This window comes from Fusarium oxysporum, chromosome 3 (genome assembly GCF_000149955.1).
Source record: "Fusarium oxysporum f. sp. lycopersici 4287 chromosome 3, whole genome shotgun sequence".
Taxonomy (NCBI): Eukaryota; Fungi; Ascomycota; class Sordariomycetes; order Hypocreales; family Nectriaceae; genus Fusarium; species Fusarium oxysporum.
In genome coordinates, this window is record NC_030988.1 from 3,010,042 (window position 1) to 3,027,083 (window position 17,042).

At 47.9% G+C, this 17,042-nt stretch overlaps 3 protein-coding genes across 6 annotated transcripts; 1 reads left to right on the forward strand and 2 right to left on the reverse strand.

The window, feature by feature from the left end:
• Positions 1–731: 731 nt before the first annotated feature.
• Positions 732–4,247, reverse strand: FOXG_06622 (uncharacterized protein; the record flags this gene model as incomplete). Its single annotated transcript, XM_018385311.1, has 4 exons — positions 732–2,853; positions 2,903–3,739; positions 3,789–4,085; positions 4,138–4,247. 4 exons carry the CDS (start codon positions 4,245–4,247, stop codon positions 732–734), a joined length of 3,366 nt encoding a protein of 1,121 aa, XP_018242603.1.
• A 4,270-nt stretch (positions 4,248–8,517) lies between these two features.
• Positions 8,518–11,385, reverse strand: FOXG_19327 (uncharacterized protein). Of its 2 annotated transcripts, none has more exons than XM_018399539.1 (2): positions 10,906–11,385; positions 8,518–10,853 (listed from the first exon to the last, which is right to left on the reverse strand). In XM_018399539.1, the coding sequence occupies exons 1-2, from the start codon at positions 10,991–10,993 to the stop codon at positions 8,734–8,736; spliced, it is 2,208 nt and encodes a 735-aa protein (XP_018242604.1). In that variant the 5' UTR covers positions 10,994–11,385; the 3' UTR covers positions 8,518–8,733. The 2 variants fall into 2 exon arrangements, with proteins under 2 accessions (XP_018242604.1, XP_018242605.1); XM_018399540.1 differs by having other exon boundaries at positions 8,518–11,195; positions 11,258–11,295.
• Positions 11,386–11,937: 552 nt separating this feature from the next.
• Positions 11,938–16,662, forward strand: FOXG_06623 (uncharacterized protein; the record flags this gene model as incomplete). 3 transcript variants are annotated; one of them, XM_018385312.1, is made up of 7 exons in its annotated part: positions 11,938–12,286; positions 12,368–12,572; positions 12,638–12,877; positions 12,938–13,141; positions 13,236–14,447; positions 14,503–15,019; positions 15,081–16,662. In XM_018385312.1, the coding sequence occupies exons 1-7, from the start codon at positions 11,969–11,971 to the stop codon at positions 16,597–16,599; spliced, it is 4,215 nt and encodes a 1,404-aa protein (XP_018242606.1). In that variant the 5' UTR covers positions 11,938–11,968. The 3 variants fall into 3 exon arrangements, with proteins under 3 accessions (XP_018242606.1, XP_018242608.1, XP_018242607.1); XM_018385313.1 differs by having other exon boundaries at positions 11,953–12,286; positions 12,368–12,576; positions 15,081–16,599; XM_018385314.1 differs by having other exon boundaries at positions 12,368–12,877; positions 15,081–16,599.
• Between the last annotated feature and the right edge of the window lie 380 nt (positions 16,663–17,042).

Below are 17,042 nucleotides of genomic sequence, written 5' to 3' on the forward strand. Positions count from 1 at the left end.
TCCGGACCTCGCCCGGGCTGTCCCCCCCACACATGCACAACCGGGAACATGCTTGACCGGAACTGCCGCAGCCAACCAAGATACTCCTCTATCGCCCGTCTCCGGCACTCGACCCGACTACCGCCGTTCCCTGCATCGACGATCTTCCACAGCGTCGCGCCTACCAGCCTTGTCAACTTCTCGGCACCCGGCTTCAGCCATGCATTCTTCCGGTTCGTCGCGAATGACCGCCCTGGGCCCTCGAACACCAAGCTATCGGCGATGTCCCGTAGCCTTATCGTCTCGCGGATCTGACTCCATTGTCCGCCCGTAAGTTTGTCGAGCCAGCCCTCGGCTTCCCGCACGAGCGCCTGCGCCGTCTGCTGAAAGCTGTCCACGGTGATCTTATCGCCCAGATAGTTGAGAGTCGTGCCATCACTGTCCCATAGCACCCTCGCTTGCCCACCTTCCTGATTGCGGTAGCCCCGTCCGTACGTCATCCACTGAATAATAGCGCTGAACGGTGTGTATGAGCCGGTTGCGAGCCAATCGCGATGACCCTTCTGGAACCGATCGATAGCCGCAAAACTCGTGTCGCAAGTCGAGTCCTCGGAGTCGTACGGGTCACACTCAAAGAAGTGCTCTAGCATCAGAATCCGCCCGCACCATAAGATAAGGCGCCACGAAAAAGGAACAACGCTTGCATTTAGACTAAAAATAGTAATAATTGCGCTATTTTCCTATTCTCATACCTAACATGTGCTACTGGAAACGCTGAAAATTTGAATTAGTGGCGAGGCTATATATTGCCATTCTGGGTACTTCATGAGGAGGTCATCAAGAGTACTAGGGTCGCATTGGCTTGTAACCAACACCAACGCACGAACAGCAGTCTCCGAAAGTAGGAACTTGACGAATTCGTCCTCAACCTCAAGAGAGAGCTTCACTAATGGGGCCAAATCAAGCTCTTGTGCCCTATTGGCCTGAAACTCCTTGGAAAGAAGCTCAATGACTGACTCATGGCCGCTGACCGTAGCCCAAAACAATGGCGTCGCGCCCCATTTGTCCTGGGATTCTAGGCTGAATTGGTTATAAGCAAGCAACAGTTCAACGGCAGCTTCATGCCCCTTACCGGCCGCAACCGATAGTGGCGTGAAACCAAAGTTGTCTATGGTTACTGGGTCGATTCCCTGCTGCAAGAACAACTTGATAACAGCGTCTTGTCCGTGCGCAGCAGCCCACCATAGAGGCGTCCTGCCATCATCATCCTTCTCATCGAGCTTGATCTTTTTCTTAGTCAGTAGCTTGAGAACCTCGTCATGCCCATTTTCCGCCGCAGAACAGACAGGTGTCCGACCCCATTTGGTTCTGGATTCTGGATCCACCCGGCTGTCAGCGAGGAGTGCTTGCACAATGTTGCGGTGTCCAAATGAAGTAGCATAATATAAAGGAGTTTTGCCTTCTTCATCGCCAAAATTCGGGTTAACTTTAGGGTTGGCGAGGAGGATACTGACGAGGGTCTCATGGCCAGACATGGCGGCATGAGACAGAACACTTCGATCCCAGATGTCTTTAGGGTCAGGATTGGCACCTTTATCCAATAATAATTGTAGAATATCCTCACTTCCAGAGCAGGCTGCGGCCCATAATGGCGTACGATGCTCAATGTTCATTGAATCAGGGTTGACGTTGTCGAAGGTGAGTAGATGCTTCACTACCTCCTTGTGTCCGTTGTAAGCCGCCCACCACAGGGGTGTTTCGCCAGTCCTGTACTTGATGTCCGGGTTAACGAGACGAGTAGCAAGTAGCAGTTCCACAATCTCCTCATAACCTCGACAAGCTGCCTTGGCAAGTGGGGTCTCGCCGTTTCTGTCTTTAGGATCTGGCTCAACATCCTGCTGGAGTAGCAGCTTGACAATTGTGTGGTGCCCGCTACAAGCAGCCCATGAAAGTGGCGTCAGGCCGTTGTTATCCCTCCAGTCCTTCTCGATAGGACTGTCAAGCAGTCGTTTGACTACTTTTTCGTAGCCACTTTCGGCTGCCCATGACAGAGCTGTACGACCGTCAGAATCTTTGCAACTGTAACTGTGACCTCGCCACAACAGGGTAGCCAATAATTGATCCAGCCCAAAATATGCTGCTAAATGTAGCCCCGATACGTGCAGTGGTACTTGTTGGCTGTAATCTGGGTGCCGTTCCCAAAGTTTGGTAGCCAACATTCCTTGGCTTGATGCTGAAATATTGCCTTGGCTCTCAAGAAGGTTTAGCGCAAGAATTTCCTCATCTCCTGACATGGAGATATCACGAACATGATGTCCCCAGTTTCGCGCCGCGTAATCGAAGAATGGGTATGATTGAAGACGTTCCTCAAATTCCACATCTGTTGAACATTGGCCACTGCTGAAAACATTGAAAGAGAGGTAGACAACGCAAACTGTCGCAATCTCAGCTTTCGCACCCGAAAACCAAGACTCCTGCGATCGTACAAAGTACTGCTGCGTTGTATAATGAACCAGGCGGATGATGTTACTCTCTTTGTCGACCACAACCAAACCCGCACACACCGAAAGCATATGCTCTATCTGGGGTAATCTGTCCGTATCCAGGTTCAGGACAGTTGGGTCAACCGCAAGAGCATGCTGAAGTTCTAACGTAGTGAGTGGCCGCTTCGCATTAACGATCCATGATAAAACCTGCTTAGCAGCTTTTGTCTGAAGTTTAGCCTGTCCTTCAATTCGCACCATTGCATCCTTATACACACGATCGTATATATCCACATCCGTTCCAGTGGGTAGATTGGCCAGAGCCGCTCGAACATCCGGCGGGGACTTTGCCCCGACCAAGGAATCAAATAGAAGCTGAGCGAGGAGGAACCTAGAAGTACATCAGTGCTTTATATCAAAGATAGATAGGGATGACGCACATTCCCCGCGCCGACTGGGTAATCCTAGTCTTGATTTCCCGTTCTAGTTCCGGATTGCACCCCACAGAGTATTGCATCTGGAACATATTGCCATCAAGATATCTATGCACATCTACATCATGGGCATAGATTTCAATTTCCAGAGACCTTCTCTTTCGGAACTTCTCGCTAATTTCCGGGATGTCCCTCGAAGTTGCAAAAATCTTTGCTTTAGAATTTTCCTGAAGATCAAAAATTCCATTTAGAAGCCTACTTCGACAGCCACCGGATGCTTGGCATTCATCCAGTGCATCAATAACAATGAAGACTCTCGAATATAGAGTAGATACTGACTGTAAGGTTGTCGAGATTTCGTCGAATAAGGGCCGTGTCTGATACCTGTGATGTCGCTTATACATCTTCCCTACACTATCCGGTAGAGTAGGCCGCCGTTGAGCTAACTGTTTCAGAAGACTCGCCAAAAGGTCAGTAGCCTTCTGCTCATGCGTCCGCTGGAAATTGCAATATATATAGGCGATTCCAATCGTATCATCATCGGAATACCGTTTAAAAAGCTCATCAACTACGATTGATGTAAGAATCGTCTTTCCTGCGCCGGGCATGCCGAGAGCGAATAGTGTTTCTGTGCTAGTCTCCAGCCACTCCTGGAATGCTGTCGACTCTAGGAGCCAATGTCCCGTTCCTTCCTCTCGCTGGCTGATAAAGTCGTTATGCTGAAGAGTATAATCAATGGCTGTCAGCCAGTTTAGAATTTTCTGGTCCTCTTCGCGGCGCTTTTGGTTGTCCTGGAACTGGTTGAGACGATCCACGCCGGCTTTCGTAGCCCGAGATGTTTCACTGAACACGGATTAGTTGTGGTCAGTATGGGAGGCAACTTATAAACTACTTGGAAAGCTTTCCGTAGAAGGCATTCAGGAGTGCAACATTCTCTGTCATGCGGCTCCGTAAATCGCGTATGTCGTCCGGCTCCCACATAAGCCTCTTCCAAATTTTCTTCACCTTCTTTCTCACATCTTGATTTCCTGAGTGTAGCTCGGTATACTTGTTGAGTGTTTTTTCCAACGACCTGAGAACCTCCCAGCAGCCTTTCTTGATCTCTTTTAACTCGTCTGCTTCTTTGCTGCTGAGCTCCCAGTCTGGAATGGTATCTACGTCTCCGAGAGAATTGTAGAGAAGTCGGGTCCTGTCAGATGTAAAAACTCAACAATGCCCAAACCAATCATAGGAATCCATACTGATCGGTTATTTCCTTGAATTGGCCTGGTGCACCGGCAAATTCCTTGCGAATTTTAGCAGCAAGCTCAATCACCGTGATAAAGTCTCCAACGCTGAAACCGAAGCTCATCTTGGTCTCCGTTCTATATTTATCGTCACAGTCACAACCATAAGCTGTAGCGATGTTGATTGAAAGACGAAAACTGGTGAAATCGGCTTCCTAAGTCTTTTAAGTTATGTCAAGCTTCCGGACCATCCGCAAATTCTGCATCGCAGGGCGAGAGTGCTTTTTGTTCGAGTCGGCAACCAAAGTGCGGGGTGAATTTCTCAGCACTGCACTCATAATGTATTGCTGCCTAACGAGGGGTGAAAATATGCAACCGTTTCCCTTTTCATCCATACTGGTAGGGCCATGCAGCCAACAGTTATATTTCAATGAATCACAGCGTGACTGTTCTTTTCTCAAGGAAGAGGGAAGGAGACAACATAGAAAGCACATATACCCTATGCAAGAGATAGTCACCATAAGGGTTAGCATTCGTCATATTTGGTAAGCATAACAGAGTTTTTTATTTTTATGGATACGCTATGTGCTGCTTACTGCGCCTTGCTGTCATCTCTTCTCATATGTTATCTTCTCGCAAATAATATACTTCCGTTCGTCCGATGAGACTGACGTGCCGCTTCGAGTGTTAGTTGATTTTTCTGTATTCGAGCCAACAAGAACCTGCAGGTAGAAGGCCTCGTTATGGATATCGCTAATTCTGAATTATTACCCGTACCAATTGGAGAACCTCCAGATGATTTTATTTTCGCCGGATCATCGGCAGGCCCTGCCGTCCGAAGTTTGGTTTGTTAGCTGCCATGCAGCCATACAGTGATCTCCCAATAATCAAGGAAGCAAGACATACCCCAGTAGACCCTGTTAGCCCCTATCTTCTGCAGGCGAAGACCCATAGCGCCCAAAACTCTTCAGGCTGCAATTATCTCTCCATGGAAACTGATACAGACATCTGGCGACCCGAATTATGCAGTTGCAGAAGGGCAATGCGTTTCTGATGATAATTCTTGAGTAGGGCACGGACCATCAAATTGGGTATCAGGACCTGATACGCGGGGTAATTAGTACAGTAGGTCTCATGAGACCATGGAAATAGGAGACATGGCGCCAAAGCTCCCAAATTGCATTCATTACAATTGAGTTTCCGGCGCACCCTTTGCCATACGAAAGGTGCTTTTTATTCGCGTTGACAGGGAATCAGCGCTGGGATCCTGGGTAGTTGGAGAGAGGGCACGGACCAAATATTCTTGTATTGACCCAAACTCCTAAAGATCCAAAAGGGGAAGGTGCACGGGCCGCAAAAGTTGGTATTGGGCCCATTACCCGTGGTAATTGGTAGGCGGTCAATAGGCGGACGGGTACCCGTCCTTCTAAAATGGGACGGGTCCCGTCCCAATTACCATATCTGGTATAGCTCACTCCGCTATCGGTCTCCTTCTCGCGCCATCTCGAATGTCGCGTTCTACTGCACTCGCTGCTAATCGTGTCGAGATTACGGGCTAACGACGACTGCTTCGCTATGAACGTCAACCAATCTCAAAGTCCGAAACCGTTTCCTGGTGATTGTCTCCCTCCTGAAGGCGAGTATGAGTCACGGGAGGCTCTATTCGAGGCAATCAACGCCTGGGCAGCGACCAGGGGCTATGCGTTCATAACTGGAAGGTCAACCAAGGAGAAAACCGGCAGGAGGACGATCACGTACATGTGTGATCGTCGCCGTAACCATCCAATCGTTTCCAGAGAACGCCAACGTAAGACGACAACTCGAACAACAGGCTGCGAGTTCTCTGTACTTGCGAAGGAAAATAATGATAGAAGTACCTGGACTCTGCGGCACCGTTCTGACAGCCGATTCTCACTACATAACCATGAACCAAGCCAAGACACCACCGCCCACCCGGTACTTCGAACACTGTCTAAGGAGCACCTGTCTCAACTGACTGGCCTTGCCAACGCTGGGATAGCCCCTAAAGAAATTAGAACGTACATGCGGCAGAACACCGACACGATAGCAACACAACAGGACATCTACAATCGTATTGCAGATGCTAGACGAGAAGTGTGTCAAGGACAAAGCAGCATTAACGCACTTGCTGATCAGCTGTTTAGAGAAGGATGTTGGAGTCAATTTCAAACCGGTCCAGACGGTCGAGTCAAAGCTGTTCTATTTGCGCATCCCGAGTCAGTGGCATACCTACAGGCATATCCGGATGTCTTAATCTTAGACTGTACATATAAAACCAACAAATACGGCATGCCACTTTTGGACTTGATCGGTGTCGACTCTTGTCAACGTTCGTTCTGTGTCGCGTTCGCTTTCCTGAGTGGGGAATGTGAAGAAGACTATTTTTGGGCGTTAGATCGATTCCGATCGTTGTGCGAAAACCACAGGATTAGGCATCCCTCTGTCATCTTGACTGATCGCTGCCTAGCATGTATGAATGCTGTCGATACTTGCTTCCCATCATCAAGGCCGCTGCTATGTCTCTGGCATGCTAACAAGGCAGTTCTTCGCTACTGCCAGCCGAGATTTACGCGCCAGACTCAAGGGGAAAACCCGGGAATCGAGGCTTGGAATGAGTTTTACGGCCACTGGCATTCGATCATCAACTCACCAAATGAACAAACTTTCCACGAACGTGTGTCCGAGTTTGAGAAGAAATACATCGCGGATTATATCGAAGAAGTCAAATATATCAAGACAAACTGGCTTGATCAATACAAAGAGAAGCTGGTGAAGGCGTGGGTCAATCAACATCCCCACTTTGACAACGTCGTTACTTCAAGGGTGGAAGGCATACACTGGCTGCTCAAGAGCCACCTCAAAGTATCTACATTGGACCTGTTCGAAGCTTGGCGATCGATCAAGCATGCACTACTTAATCAACTGGCGGAGTTGAAGTCGAACCAAGCCAAGCAGAAGATCAGGACACCTATCGAACTCTCCAGTATTCTCTATGGTGCAGTACGTGGTTGGGTGTCTCATGAAGCTTTGCGAAAGGTTGAGCAGCAACGAAAGCTTCTATTTCATCAAGGCTCTACTCCTTCATCGGCCTGTACTGGTTCTTTCTCACGATCACAAGGGCTGCCCTGCGCCCACAAGCTGGAGGGTTTATTAGCTCAAGGCCAGACTCTACAACTCGAAGATTTTCATCCGCATTGGCACTTGACTCGGGAAGATAATCGAAGGCCCCTCTTAGAACCCCGCCAGCGAGTCGATCCAGTGACTACGAATTCGTCTTTGCCGTTATCTAGTGTGAGAAGAGAACTTGGCGGCTTTGAAGTCATTGAGAAGGCGAGGCCGATACGAAACCCTCCTTTATGCAGCAAATGTCATATACTAGGTCACGCAAGGAACTCAAAGGAGTGTCCACTACGATGCTCGGAACTAAGAGCATTGCCAGTTATATCTTCAGACCAGCCGCAGGTGTGTTCGAAAACCTTTGAGTGGATACCCTTTACGACCCCTGAGGAACCAAGGCCACCAGTGATGAAAACGCTCGGCGAAATACAGTGGCAACCAATCACAACTTTGGAAACTTTCGAATTTGAGAATGAATCAACTTGTCAAGATCTGCCATCCCAGTTGACCATCGAAACAGAGCGGGTGGACCGACACATAACGACTCCAGAACCTCGACACCCATCACCTACGCCATCGACGTGTAGACCGCAGGTACCACCACAGTTAAATTCGAGAGATCTAGCTTCAAACCCAACTACACATCTGAGGCATGACGATCCACGAGCCATCCATCAGAGATACGTCAAGTCTAGAGAGGATTGGTATAAGGCTCAACCCCCAGGAGCCTGGCTTGGTAATCGCCAGTATCGAAAAGCGATGGGCTTACCTTTGGGATACCCAAAAGCAAGCTACAGCTGGTGTCTTGATTATAAGCAGATGGGGAGGTGCTGCAAGACCCCGACGGGTCCCAGAGAATGGACTAAAGAAGAGATGATGGCTTACTTAGACTGGGATAAAGCAGAAGCTGATCGAATTGAAGCACAAGTAGCTGAGGAGACCGAGAACGGACGACTGTTTACAAGCAGAAGAGGTATGGGCGAGCTGTGGAAGATAGCTCAGCGGGATATCGATGAACAAGAAGCCTTGTATGCTGCCACGGAACAGGAGGAGAGTTGTATTGTAGTTCAGTCCTAACTTTAGTAGAGTTTATAATGAGCTTATAGCTCGGATAAATCAAGACTATACAAGTTAAAGTCAGCGATTTGCTTTGAGTAAAATTAGCGGTTGATGGACTTCAAGTAAAACCACTCGAAATAGTTCCAATCCGATAGCGGAGTAAGCTATACCAGATATGGTAACTCGGACGGGACCCGTCCAGTTTTAGAAAGACAGGTACCCGTCCGCCTATTGACCGCCACGGATGACCCAGCAACGTGCACGGGCCAAATTTGTTGTATTTCGTCGAATTACCACCACGACTGCTTACAGTAGGTTCCTCGAACAACGAAACGATCAAGCCTCCTAGCAAGAACTAGCCAGCCTCAAGCCTTCTATAAACACCAGCCCAAAATCAGCCTCGGCCGGTGAAGCCTATATTAAGCTTATCTCCTTCGTTGATATTTCGTCTCCAGGATACCAACTATACAAATACGTATCTTTTAGCTCCCCAAACAGACCTACCCTTTCGGCGGTTTCTTCGCACCGTTCGACAACTAGAATGGCAGGGAGAGAGAAACCTCCATTCCAGTGCCCTTTAATAGGGCCCAAAAGGATCCCTTCCCATGTCTCAGTCTCCAACTTGTGCGCAAAATCTGGGTTTGATTTTGGATCTTTGGATAGATGTATCGGTGCGTATAATGGTACCGATTCTTTGGATCGTGGCTTGGCAAATGGAAGTTCGGCAATGTATTCCGTGGAGTACTGTTCACTGGGCTGCGCACGCCGGACTCTGAACCGTAATACTTTGGCTCGAATTAGGATGCCATGAGCTAGACCGAGCAGTCCAATAGCCGGCCTTCGTTGATACTCGTCCCATCCCATGAATGTGCCGTTCTGTGATTCAATCTGCACGTGAAGGTAGGGCTTTTCAGCACGGAAATAATCCATATACCTCGCGTAGCTGAGATACTTCATCTCACCCTCCCAGCCAGCCCAAGAATAACTTGGGAACTGAACCCTTCGACGCGCAGGCTGCAAATGATACCAGGAAAACCCAAAAAAAAGCCCCTCTACACTGGGTCGTCCTGGAGGCACGGGAAGAATAGGCACCCCCCAATGATGACTGAACGGCCATGGAACACAAGACTTGCGGAAAGTTTCCAAGGTGCCAAGCATAGCATTGAGGGTGTCTGAATCGTACGTAAGGCGTCGCGTAGAATATTCCTCTATGCAAGGGATAACGTCCTTTGGGTGAAGTCCAGTGACCCGAAAGGGAAAATATCCAGGTGAGATGCTGTGCCTGAACTTGTTCTTGTTTTTGGTATGAAGAATTTCTAGAGGTTTGGAGATTGCTTCGCAGCAATGCATGCCACAGCATTCAAAGTAAACCTGGTGGTCCGTGAAAACAAGTCGCTTTTTCGAAAGGAGGCCTTCTTGATAAGTCCACCCACGGGTTGCCCACACTGAATCCTTGATGAGGTGATGAGAGTCTTTGAGGGTGGTTACAAGGCAAAGACTCCCAGTTTGTGTGAGTTTCTGGGGAATCCTTGGTGTTCCCAGGACTCCCGGTAGTCCGAATGAAGGCCCGTCACCCGCAGCGGCAATGATAGTCAAGTAAGCACCAGCGTATACGCGGTCCATTCGGCGGATCTGTTCGTGTTTCTCCTGAGCGTCTTGCGGAATACAGTATCTGTCGACCCACAAATATTCGAAATTTAACTCTTTCGTGACACTGATCGCATCCTTTATGACTTTCGGTATAGATTCTGCGTTGATGTGACTATCGTGAAGTGATCGAAGAGGCTCATGAGAATCAGGCGGACCCCACACGTAGCTGAGTGCAACGTATTTGCATGCCTTTGGTGCTGGTATGATAGGAAATAGCCGTTCTCCCTTACAGTCGATAACTCGCAGTGAAATGGCATCTCCTTCAATCACAGGAGAACATGCCTTTCTATGGTACTTGCTGCAGAAGTTTAGCCAGCTTCGAACGATGTCGAAGTCGATTCGATGTGGATTGATATGGCGGGCTTGAATTCCTCTGCTAGAAGAAGCCATTGGATCCAAAGAACAGATATAACCGGTCTCTCTTGCAGTTTTCTGTATTTCCTTCCATGATCCCTTGGACTGGCAATCATCGCTGCGAATGACAGCAAGACAGGTTGTGTCTTCAATGTTTGGTATATCTGTGACCGAAGAGTCCCGATTTAGGGCAAAAGTCCGGATGTTAGAGAATGCATGAAGGCAGAAACTGGCGCAAGCAGGCTTGGTGCTGTGGGTGAGTTTGGGCCGCATATCGACAAGGAAGCAGCATATTGGGCATGTAGCAGAAGAAGGAACCATTGTCAGATGATCCAACTTCGAAATACAACGACCGCCAGGCTGCGTACTTCTAGTCTTGAACGCCGTACGAAAATCGATCGACGCGCATCGGGAACAAACGACATCCTGCTTATTGGATGTATGGAGGGTCGAGTTTAAATCCAGCATATTCGAAAGCTGACTGATTGTCAAATTTCGTGCCTTTTTCCGAGCAGGCTCCACGTGATTTGCTAAAGATGTACTCAGCTATCTCGAATATAGAAGTCTGGACAATGTTCAAACCTAAGACATAGTCTGTTGAGCGTTTCTTATTTGACATATCTTCAAGGATCTCAAGCGTTGTTGAAGGGAGAATGTCATTAAGCTCCATTAGCTGGAACAAGGCGGTAGGGTGCTGCGCCTGCTGAAATATTGTGGTATTCGGCCGGCGAGGAACGTTGTGGCTTGCCGTCAAAGTCGCAAAGGGCCTATTATAACGCTACTTATACCAGATGATAATGACGATGATGGTGGTGATGGTGCTGGTGGAGATGGTGGAGGTGGTGGTGGAGTAAAGTGTTGAGAAAGCTGAACTGCGATATTCAGCAATGCCTTGAGTCGCGGTGGCGGAGCTTTATCGTGTTGGTTGGCCTACCGTGTGATGCCAAGCTCGGTCTCCACTATTGTAGGCGGTAGCTGAAAGTCACGGTTGCCATGCAGATGCAGTTGACAGGGTAAGTTAGCTATATCTGGTAGTACACTGAGATAGAGGAGAGAAAGGAGTGTGAGGCGAGGATCAGGGTTATAGTAATTTTTCTAAGTAGTAGATTACTATTTACTAATGCTGCAGGTAAAGTACTTTAAGCAGATTAAATGCAATGGATACACGCAATTGTTTTTACTAACACGTCGGTCTTCCCTAACTCTGTGTTGTAGTGAGGGATTTTCTTTCCCTATGATACTCTCTGCATTGCTTAGAAGAATGCCCTGGCTGAACGCCGGGGGCTGTATTTCCCTCATTAGCAATGGAAAGGCATAGGCCCCGCCAGGGCTATGATGAGGCGAGGCAATAGTTATTGGTGGGAAGGGCTGCTTACGTGTCATGGCTTGAAAGTCTGTATTGGATTGGCTCAGAAATTAGTATGCGTGCCTAGCTGCCTGATTGACCGCCGATTAGGCTGACATCACATTGCGCCACCAAGAATGAACTGGAAAATGACCAAAGGGTTGTTCAATAGCCCTAGTCACAACTGCTATGCCTCGTTCACCGTTTACTTATATTTACCCTCGAGGCCTGAAAAACCGGTCTGTGAATCTCTTATGCCTTAGTTCTGAGATTCAGCGAGGGATCAATTCTCCCTCCAACATGTCAGTTTTAGTCTCCCCCCAGGGGTATAATCTAAGTGACGATTTATTTATTTCTGCCAAAAATGCCTTCATCGATTCTCTGCCTGCAGACACAAAGGTAGATTTCAAACAATGCAGAACTTCAACAGAGCTTCTCGAGGAGGCGGAACAATTCAACTCTTTCCGATCCAACAGGAAGCTCTACGCAAAGCCTCTAGAAAATCTGAAAAGGTTCAGCGACCATCTTGAACCTTATTTCAATATTATCGGAATTGCAATTTCGTCCAATCCAGATGCTGCAGCTCTCGTCTGGAGTGCTATCCGCCTCATCTTGAAGGTACAGAACCGTGGATAGTGCTATTCCTAACACTACTGTACCTAAATGAGCTGAGCTAACTACTTGGGTACTGAACATTAGCTTGCTAGCAACTTCGGTTCTTTTTTTGACAAACTGTCAGAATTGCTGGATGACTATGGCCAAAAGCTGCCACGTTTTCAAGAGATTACCAACTTGGCACAGGGCAAGTGCAGCGATGGGTTTCGCTCCACTCTGAAAAACATATATATGGACCTATTCGAACTCTTCACGGCTATTGCACAAGTCTTCACCAAAAAGGATGGTTGTAAGTAAGGCCTATCAAAGCTTCTCCATACCCAAATACTATTTTTAACCTTCAACGCCATTTAGCTCTCCAGTCCGCCCCAATTGTCGCGTGGAAGCTCTCGTGGCAACCTTTCCACATACGATACCAGAACTTCCTGGACCGGCTGCAAAAACACACAATTGCCTTTGATGACGAACGAAAGTTTCTGCAACTGACAGTAGCGATGGAATCACAATCCCTCCAGGAACAGCACCATCAGTTGACCAAAGAGTATTTTGCCTTAGTTGAGGAATCCAAGTCTCGATGGGATACGAATAAAAGAGGTAGGATTATTCGCAAAATCCTTCCAGCCCCGTACGTACTAATTAGATACCGTTTACTAGATGACACGATCCGCGAAATAACTAAATGGGTGAATCCGCCTACCGATCAGCATGCGAAGTGGCCTTATGATGAGGCAAAACAACAGCATCTACCAGGCACTTCCCAGTGGATTCTTGAGGACAACACCTTCACCACATGGATAGCAACTGATAGCGCTTCTGGAGATGTCAACTCTTCCTACACAAATCTTCTTTGGATCAAAGGTAGAGTTATCCCCATAGAACGCATCCCTCCCCTTTCCAAGCGGACCAAGCCTGCAAGGGAAACAAGATATACTAATATTTTGGCTTACGACAGGGAACCCCGGCACTGGGAAAACTGTCCTTGCAACTGAGGTTTTGCATAGGCTCCAAACGAGATCCTGGACCAAAGACCAGCCACATGCTACAGCGTCCCATTTTTTTTCCTTCAGATATGATGTGACCCGATGTCTCCGGTCCGCTTGGAGTACGCTCGTATCGCAGCTTTTCCGACAGCTTCAAAACTGGGATGAGATTGTAGATCAGTTTGCATTTATCATGGTCAAATCGGAGCATCAGTACGCCACATCTGCAGAACTGATTGCCCTACTCCATGTCATTGCACTGAGAGTCCCAAATTTGGTCCTCCTTCTTGATGGGATTGATGAATGTGAGGATCCAGAGAACGTCATTACAACACTAGCACATTCTCAGGAAGGGACAGAGGCAAAGGCAGTTATTCTGAGCAGACCCAACATTCAGTTCTTGCATGATCGCCTAGACCGTGTCCCACATATTCATCTCACGCGCGAGAAAGCGAAGTTGGACATTCAAACCTATATTCGCTATCGACTACAAGGATTTAAACCAAGCCAATTCCCAGCAAGATGTTCTCACGATTGGATTGAGGCAAGAATAATGAGAGGAGCAAACGGTATCATTCTCTGGGCGAAATTGATGTTCAACTATCTCCAATTGGATCTGGGTCCTGAGGATCGGGAAACTGCTATCGAGTCACTCCGGCAACAGGAGGAAATGACAGATATGTATATCCGTATACTCAACTACATCGCTACGAGACACGAAAAATATCGTTCCACTGCACGACGCATATTTTCTTGGCTGTCTTTTCCAACTCGATATCTCTCTGAAGACCAGCTGTGGGAGGTCACTTATTGCATTGGCAGGTTGTCAGAACCTCCTGGTCTACGATCCGACCCATCGCCTACCGAAGCGCAAAGATCAGATTTCCATAAGTCTGTGATCATGATATGCGGCTGTCTTGTCGAGAGGATCGGGGGACAGTATCACTTGGTGCACCAATCCGTCGTGGAATTCTTTTGGTCAGGATTCAAGGAACCCAAATGTCAAAATCCCGTTCTTCTACAGTTTTTACCGACACCTTCACAAGCTCACAATGATCTTGCTACAGAAGACGACATTGACGATCACAAAGTGGAGACTTTCACGCTAGGAGAATCGGATGGGATGACATCACCATTGGTCGAAGAAGTGTTGGAACTGCTATTCGGACTGATTATGGAGTTCAGTACCGAAGAATACATAGATGGGCGACCGGCGTCGACCCTGTTGGTATATTTTAGAAGAGTCCTTATCTGAGGCCCTCGGATTCCCTCCAGCAGATATCAAATCATTTCTCCAGCTTCTTCAAGCACTGGACAAATTTACTTCTACGAAGTTAACCCTAAACACTTGGGTAGAAATTCAGTATTTGGTGGCCAGTGACATCTCGCATCTTGACGGCATCTTAGAATGGCTCAACGTTGTGAATGGACTATCCGTGAGTGATTTACGACTGCCGAACAAGTTCCGGGACCTCCCAAACACGCTTCAAAGATTTGTTTCGGAGTTCTCGCACCTCGAGACCCAGTGGGGTCCCACCCTCCGGAAAAAGCCCCATGAAATCTGGGGTGACGTGACGGCATTTTTCAAGACGGAGTTTCTTGCGCGAACAAAAGCGGTGTTTATCAGCTCTATGGCCCCCTCTAGTTTCGGGGACGATACGCTAGGCTCGGAGCCACTGGCCACGTGTAGCCGCGACTCTGCAGGCTCGGGTAGTCAGACGGAACGACTCGCTTGTCTCAATGTCTGGCCCAGCAGGTTCGTCATGGAAAACCGTACATCCCGCACTAGATACTTCCAGCTGCTAATTTTGGTGCAGAAAGTTTCAAGAAGCTGTGTCGGGCAAGAACGCAGCAAGTGGTTTAATTAAGCCGGAGGCATGCTCAGGCTGGGTTGCCCAGTACGAAGTTTATGACACCAAGCCACTAGAGGCTGTCAAAATTCACGATATTCGAGTTCCCCTAAACGATGACGAGGTTTTTGAGCACGTGCAGTCTTCCCTTGAATATCGGAAAACTGGACAGAACAAAACAACTGTTCAGAAAGAATGGAGCCTTACGTTTCCAATTGCCATCAGTCCGAATCTAGATATGCTAGTTATTCTTCGAAGCGTCTGCTTTCTTGAAAATGTCACTCCCGTCCTCGGCAATGATGGTGACCGCGCAACATCAACTACCACGTTCAAATTTGTCTCCCTTCGCCAGAATTCTCAGCTCACTGAAGCTTCCATCACGAAAAGAAGCAGCCGTGCAAGACTGCCTCGTGAAGCCCAGTCACAGTTACGGGTGACAGAGTCATACTGTTACAAATTTAACCACGACGGCCGTTATCTGCTTCGAGAAAAGTCTCGGTGTCTCCCTACTTTATTTCAAATCAAGACCACATCGGACTTTCAAACATATGAGTTGCAGGTCACCTATATAGATCAGCAGAAACTGAGTTGCTCCGTCATTAATCAATATCGACCTCCAGGTAGCATGACGACCATTCGTGCTTGCAGCTTTCATCCAACCTTACCCCTGCTTCTCTTTTACACGACTTGTCTGGGGCAATGTCAGCTTGTCTTCCTCTGGAGCTTCAATAACAATACCTCACATCGGTATCAACCCGAGGCTTCACGAAATCAGCTCTTCAACTTGTGGTCGCCATGTCAGCAGAAATCCGGAATCGAGAGCGTTGACTTCTCGACCACGGGCAACGAGATTATCATTGGAACCCGACATTCACCGAACCCTGAAGTTGTGGATCTCCAGACCGATGAATTTTATGATCGTATCCGAGCCCAGAACCTCGAGAAGCAGATCGGGCATGAAATTGTCGTTAGAGGGACGCGGTCACAGGACCTGCAGCAAATTTCATCTACTACCTCATCACTGGGATACTTAACAAGCGTGGAAGGAATGCAACTCAACTCGCAGCAAGCCCTTGTTGTTGGCTCTTCATCCTATCACCTTGACATGAGTATTACGGAAAGTCATAATGCGCTCCAAATGAAGCATACCGTATCCGGTGCAGTTCAGGCGAAGCAAGACATCCTATCCTTTCCAAATACTTGCAAAGTCGATAATAGTATCAAGGCGGTTGTAACACAGTCTAACTCCGCGCCCGATACTGCCAAAATCGTCCTACACCAAGATGCACCCCCATTTTACGACTTAGGAAAAACAGCGAAATCAATACCAATGGTGTCTTTCCCCATGGTAGTTCATAAGTCTATCAATGCAATGCAACCCCCGAGATACCAGACTGGAACAGATGGGAGGAAGCGTCGTGGATCAGAAGTCGATTATAATAGAGGTAACCGTCGGAAACTCGAGGATGTTGATTCTGGCAATTAGCGCGAGATCTAATTTAGTATAACGTACATGATAAGAGAATGGACCAGAAAAGTGAGTGGACCAACTATACTGTGTAACGTGTTTGATAAGTGAGTGGGTCAGACAAGTAAGTGAGTCACTGCACTGTATAGTATTAAAAAACCTACCCTATAGTATCCTTTTATTCTAAATAAAATAGATAAAAGTCAACTCTCCCCTGTAAAAATTCTTTCTTGGCACGCACTGTTAGTGCACTGTTAGGAGCGGGATTTTCTACGGGCTACTCGGCCACACAATACTGCGGGGACGCCATCGGCTCCCTAACAGCAGTTTTCAGAGAAGGAATTTTGGAGAGTTCACCTTCTCTGACAACACCTTTGTCGGATCTAATGGCGGCACCTCAGAACCAGAACGCCTTAGATATCGGAGGACGGTGCCCGTGGCATCGGTAGCGACATCCTCCC

What these genes read in the sequence shown, in the direction of transcription:
- FOXG_19327 (XM_018399539.1), bottom strand. Translation starts at nt 10,993, where the DNA reads ATGGAGCTTAATGACATTCTCCCTTCAACAACGCTTGAGATCCTTGAA. An exon ending in CTCAACAGACTATGTCTTAG is followed by an intron (nt 10,854 to 10,905) that starts GTTTGAACATTG and finishes GTACATCTTTAG; the next exon opens with CAAATCACGTGGAGCCTGCT.